Source organism: Lagenorhynchus albirostris, chromosome 7 (genome assembly GCF_949774975.1).
Source record: "Lagenorhynchus albirostris chromosome 7, mLagAlb1.1, whole genome shotgun sequence".
In the NCBI taxonomy this organism is placed as follows: domain Eukaryota; kingdom Metazoa; phylum Chordata; class Mammalia; order Artiodactyla; family Delphinidae; genus Lagenorhynchus; species Lagenorhynchus albirostris.
The window spans coordinates 87,869,300-87,875,380 of record NC_083101.1 but is presented as its reverse complement, the minus strand read 5'-3'; the positions used below and the strand labels follow the sequence as shown (position 1 = coordinate 87,875,380).

The 6,081-nt window shown below is 42.1% G+C and overlaps 1 protein-coding gene across 12 annotated transcripts in view; it reads left to right on the top strand.

Moving 5' to 3' along the window:
* Positions 1–1,384: 1,384 nt before the first annotated feature.
* The window catches only part of ZNF510 (zinc finger protein 510), a 21,330-nt gene continuing 16,633 nt past the window's right edge, over positions 1,385–6,081 (top strand). Inside the window, exons 1-5 of one of the 12 annotated variants that reach the window (XM_060155406.1) lie at positions 1,385–1,610; positions 3,242–3,513; positions 3,641–3,687; positions 3,821–3,881; positions 4,356–4,414. In XM_060155406.1, coding sequence (XP_060011389.1) covers positions 3,444–3,513; positions 3,641–3,687; positions 3,821–3,881; positions 4,356–4,414 — 237 coding nt within the window. In that variant the 5' untranslated portion in view covers positions 1,385–1,610; positions 3,242–3,443. Of the gene's footprint in view, positions 1,630–3,241; positions 3,514–3,640; positions 3,688–3,820; positions 3,882–4,355; positions 4,415–6,081 lie in introns of all 12 variants that reach the window. The other 11 variants (XM_060155405.1, XM_060155407.1, XM_060155409.1 and 8 more) reach the window with 11 other exon arrangements.

The following is a 6,081-nucleotide window of genomic DNA, read 5'->3' as shown; positions in this document are numbered from 1 at the left end:
TTACAATTCTGATTGGAACTTTAATTTTATTATTTTCATCTAGGAAAATACTACTTATTAAAGCTTCTGAAGTGTCAACAGATTAAAGTTTTATAACTTGATTCACAAAATTGCACTTACTGATAACATTAATCCTTTCTTCTTGCTAATCAAAACTTAACCACATTTTATCATTGCCATATAAAATAATCAGTGTTACAAAATATCAACCAAGAAAAGTGTGCGTGTGTGTATTTATATACAAGTATAAGCAGAGGTTTCTAATTTGGTTCTAATTTCAGGAGTGTGCACACAAATTTTAAGCAAGTTCATCCCTAGGAGATGCATAATTTGCATGATAATCATTTCCTTATTTGAGTTATGTGTACTTTCAGTTATTGCTTTTTCTTTTTTCCTCAGAAATAAACTCTGAGGATTACAGATCCTATTCTTTTATGTTAATCATAGTCTCCATTTCCCAGCATTTGTTACATTTTACAGTTTATTTACAAAAGCTGTTTATATATGATAAAGTTAATTGTCTATCAGGACCCACAAAATGGGGGCCCACATTGCAAATCTAAACCTAAGTTGGCCTGCACTTATGGAACACATATCACAGTCGAGGAAATTTAACATACATCAATCACAATCCTCCAACTCAGCTTTAACTAGCTTAACTTTAACCTAGAAAATAGGACCTGCCTTATACGAAAATCTCCGACCTCCTAGCCAGTGATGTCCTGTTTCTATGCTGCCTCCTGCCCAAAACCCCTCAGAACAGTGTTCCACTGCTTGTTTCGAGAGGTAGACATTCTCAACATTTTACTATATTTGCCTTTTCTAGTTATTTTTATTACAAATATATAATACAATGCTAAGTACTTTAACATGCATTTCTAAAAAAAAGGTAAACTTACATGATCCCAATATTATAACAATTAACAAAGGTAATGATAACTTCCCTTAATGTTTCCAATATCCTGTCCATATAAAAATTTCCACAGTTGTTCCCAAACGGCCTGTTTTCTCCAAAGAGGATCACTGATGGAGGACCACACACTGGATTTGCTGTACTATCAGAGTTTAACACATAACCTCTGGGGCTTTGGTAGAATTTGAGCGTCATTCATCAGTACAGACTGCTAACAATATCTTATTGCTCCCTAACTCCCACCCCCTCTACACACACACACACACACACACACACACACACACACACACACACACACACACACACACACACACACACACACACACACACACACACACACACACACACACACACACACACACACACACACACACACACACACACACACACCCGCAAATTTGCGAGTGATTGCAGCGTTTATGGGAAACGTAGTCTTGAACGTTTCCGGTTATCGCGCAGCATTCTGGGAACGGATGTCCTGGGCTTTTCTCCGCGCTGGTGAGGTAACCCAACTCTTCTACTTCCGCCCTTTCCCGACTGGTGGGCGCGGAGGCTTTGCGCCTGAGGTGAGACCGTTTTAGGTCCGGACATCCAGCTTGGAAGGGTAGGCTTGTGTCCTGGGTCAAGGAACGGCAAGTCCCGGAAACCCCTCCTGCCCCAACGTGGGACTCTCACCGCCTGTCTCCGTGCCCGGCCAGTGGGTAAATCTGGGAAAGGTGAATGGGGGCGGGCTCCGCTCCGGGACCGTAGGTGGGGCTGAGTGCTGGGCAGAAATGCTCGGTGCGGCATGGGGGTGGGAGCTGACCGCAGCCGGACCTGGGAAAGTCCCTTGCCAGCAGTGTAAGGGCAATGCACGTTTATAATATTGACCGTGAACCTGCCACGAAGCGCGCGCGGGCGGTGGGTCTGAGTTGAGCTCCCGAGCTTAGGAGCCAAACAGATCGAGTAAATTCCTTCTCTGTTACTTGGGCATAAGTCAGGTTTCTCACCTAAAAATAAGGTTATTAATAACTGTTTCGTGGCGTTGTTCAGAGAGATAAGTCTTCACCGGTAAAGCATTCAGCCAAGTGCTAGGCAATAAGCACTAATAAGTAGTAGTTAATAAGCCAACGTATAATGTTGGCTCGCATCATAGTTAGGAGACACTTTGTTCTTTTTTTTTTTTTTTTTTTTTGGCGGTACGTGGGCCTCTCACTGCTGTGGCCTCTCCCGTTGCGGACCACAGGCTCCGGACACGCAGGCTCATCGGCCATGGCTCACGGGCCCAGACGCTCCGCAGCATGTGGGATCATCCCGGACCGGGGCACGAACCCTTGTCCCCTGCATCGGCAGGCGGACTCTCAACCACTGCGCCACCAGGGAAGCCCAGACACTTTGTTCTTTTCATTTAGATTTTAATCCTCACAGCCACCCTATTTATAATAAAGATATAATTCTATCATTAAAAAAGAAGAAGAAAATGGTCTCAGAGAAGTGAAATAACAGACCCAAGGTCACAAAGGTGAGGAAGCTAGGATGTAAAAAAAGGTATACTTTCCTCCCAAATTCAAGCTATTCCTAATATCCTCCCTACCCAAAACCCAGTGTTGCAGCTATCACAGCACTAGCAGAGTGACTTGTCCCCAAATCCCCAGGACTGTGATTGTAAAGTCAGTGTGAACTGAATCTCACTCTGTGACAGGTGTGTTTACTCTGGGATTTGTGGAATGTTTCCAGAGCCTCTGGGTTAAGACTAAGGCTCCTGGAAACTTCTGCACTGTCCAGGCTGTCTCTGTCCTCAGAAAGCACAGTCTGATGTTCTAGGGCAGTGCTGTCCAATAGAAAGAGAAGGTGTGCCACGTATGTAATTTTAAATGTTCTAATAGCCACGCTAAAAACTAAAAAGAAACAAGTGAAATTAATTGTAAGAACATATTGTGTCTGTCTCAATATATCAAAAATGTTACTTCAACATGTGGCAGGAGCCACATTTCAAGTGCTTGATAGTGGGATGTGGCTAGTGGCTACCATAATGGATAAAAGAGTTCTAATGAATTCCAGGAGAAGCACGTTTAAGGCCCTGCACCGGTGGTTCCCAACCAGGGTGATTTTGCTCCCCAGAGGACCTTTGGAAATGTCCAGAGACATTTTTGGTTGTCACAACTGGGAGAAGTGCTACTGACACCTGGTGGGTAGAAGCCAGAAATGCTGCTTGACACCCTACAATGCACAGGACAGCACCCCTCACCCCCATGACAAAGAGTTATCCAGCCCACAATATCATTAGTGCTGAAGTTGAGAAACACTGCTCTATATGAAAGTTTCAGCTAAAATGCATTTGTTTCCTAGGCCTAAGTCTCAGCATCTCTGGAACAAAGCAGCTCTTTTGTGGCAGAAAGGCGGGGACAAGAGTCCCATCTCAGAGGAACCACCCTCATCAGAGCTTCAGAACAGATACAGAAGAACCCAGAAAGGAGCAGGTTGTGATTCGCTCCAAGGTGATTAAGAGCTAGATCTTAATCACCTTGCCTAGAGAGAGCCAGACTTGGTGATGTCACCACATCCAGAATCCGTCACAGACTGTGTGACCGTGGAAACTGTGGATCAGCTTGCAGAAGGTGGTGAGCAGGGGTGGAAAGGGATGGGTGACTGATATACTGCACAGGTAAAGCCACAGCCAGAGTCAAGGAAATTCTGTCTTCAGTCCTTAAATAACCCCCCACTTTCTTCATTCTCTCATTCTTTCAGATTCTGAGCCACTGTCACGCCATGTTCATTACACATGGCATCTAGAGGTAGGCTGTGGCTTCCTTTATCCTGAACATATAGAATCACAAAATGATAATATAGGAAAAGATTTCTACTTTTGACTCTTAAAACATTAAAACAAAATACTGAGCTTGAGATGTATGTCCCCTGGTCACCCAGGACAGAGCTAGGAGCAAAGCACAGTGCTGTTCAAAACACAGCACTGTTCATTCTGTCACAGGTAAGTCACTAAAAGTGTCTTATCAAAAGTCTTTTTGAGAAATTGCAACAAATCAGAACAAAAAGATTTTAAAATATTTTGTCATTATCTTTTTGTTCAGAGTTTCTGTTGATTTTCTAACTCAAGGTGTAAATAATAGGATATTAATATTAATCCTGTTTTAGTTTTTTGTGAATTAGTCAGAGAGGACATACATTTTTTTAAATCAATAGGAAAATAATTTACATCACCCAGTGATGTAAAAATGAAATGAAATGAAATGAAAAACAGCAGGGCTATATCCATATGATCATATCAGAGATGTACATATTCAGGGAGTGCTGTCTCTATGTGGTGCTTCCTGCTCCTCAAGGATCAACAGAACATTTTTCCATAGAGAGACTTTTTTCCCAACTGGTGTGATGAGATTAGGCAAGTGAATACAGAAGCTCACCAGACCTTTCCTGACTCCATCCCTCTTTTCTTTACCCCCAGCTTATTCTTCACAATTCTCTGCATTCTCTCAGGAGCAGCAGAAAATGAACATATCTCAGGTGAGTTGTTCATTAACACCTTTTTTTATAATGGATTGTATAGATGGTTAATTAACATGGCAAAGTAGATATAGAAACGGATCAGAATTATTCAAGGAAGATAATAGAAAAACAGATGAATAGCACAGCAGAGTTGTCTTGTGGATAGATAAAGGTCCTCTGATATTACAGATTTTCCAAAGTGCAGCTGCAAATTTCTTCTGACCTTTCTGATAGCCGTGGCAGAGAGTTAGACAGACAATATTTGTTTGAAGAATTATGTTGATGAGAAGCTTAAACCAGACATTCCTCATGGAATTTAAAGTCGTCAAAGTCAGGAGAAATGTCTTTGTTGATCTTCATGTAGGTGATAGTACAGATCTTTCCAATGACAACCCTGAAAAGAATTCCACTGAAAATAAAGGGCATATTGCCAAAGCAGGGCTTTTGTTAAAACAGGTGTTCGGATAAGTAAAACAGAAGTTGAGTTATCCTGTTGGATCCAGGGATAATTCTTAGACTAACTAGAGGTCAGTATGAATGGCTGTACGTTCATGTCCGTAAAAATAGCTCTCCATAAATATTCCTCTCAAGTACCTGTCATAAACAAGTTGTTTAGCAGACAGTTTAAAGTACTGTTCTTTGGCAAATGTTACCACACTTTCCATTCATACTTCAGTCCACTGCATGAAGCCTTGGTGTCTCTCTTCATATGCCTGTGACCTGCACTCACCAGTGACCTAATTACAGTCAAATCTAATGGGTCTTGTGTAGTCCTTACCTCACTAGACCTGTCTCAGTGCCTGACTCCCCCCTCTCTGTGTCTCTGGAAGGTCTCCTGCATTAGTATGTGTGACACCCTCCTCTGCCACTGTCCTGCCTCTTGTTTCTTTCATGGAGTCATCTTCCTTCTCCTGCCCTTTCACATGTCTCCTCCACAAGTTTCTATTCCTTCTCACTATTCTTCTAACTATTCTTCTTGACTCATTTCATCCCATTTCTGGTTTTAACAATGATGTATTTGCTGGTCTCCCAAATGAGGCTCTGCAGCCCACCCTGACCAATGGCACTTTTTGTGATGATGGAAATGGTCTATATCTGCATTTCCAAAATGGTGACCGGTAGCCATATGTGCCTCTTGAGCAGTTGAAATGTGGCTAGAGTGGCTGAGGGACTGAATTTTTAAGTTTAAAATAGTCATATGTGGCTACCGTACAGGACATAGTTGACTCAACATTTCTCTGTAGGTATCTAAAAGTATCTCCAGCACAACTGATTCAAAGTAAAAGTCAACATTCACAGCCCTTCCCAAACTAATCCTCCTCATCTTTCCCTATAGATGGTATCACCCCATTCAGCCAGGCACCCAAGCCACAAAAAATGGAATGCATGCTTGACTCCTGTTGCTCTCTCTCTCACTCTCTTAACTCCTGCCACATCTGGCCAATATCACGTCTGGGTACTTTTCCTATTTGTGTAGATCAGAGATAACAGCAATTTTATATGTTCAATTTAATGTATTTTAAACATATTCCTCTACTTTATTCCTCCTCTCAACTGAACTGATGGAATAGCTTCTTTACTGATCTGTCCCACCTCTTTCTTCACCTACTCAGGCACATCTTCCACATGGGTAGTTCATCTAAATGCTAAGTGAGGTAATGTATCATGCATTTGTATATCACCTC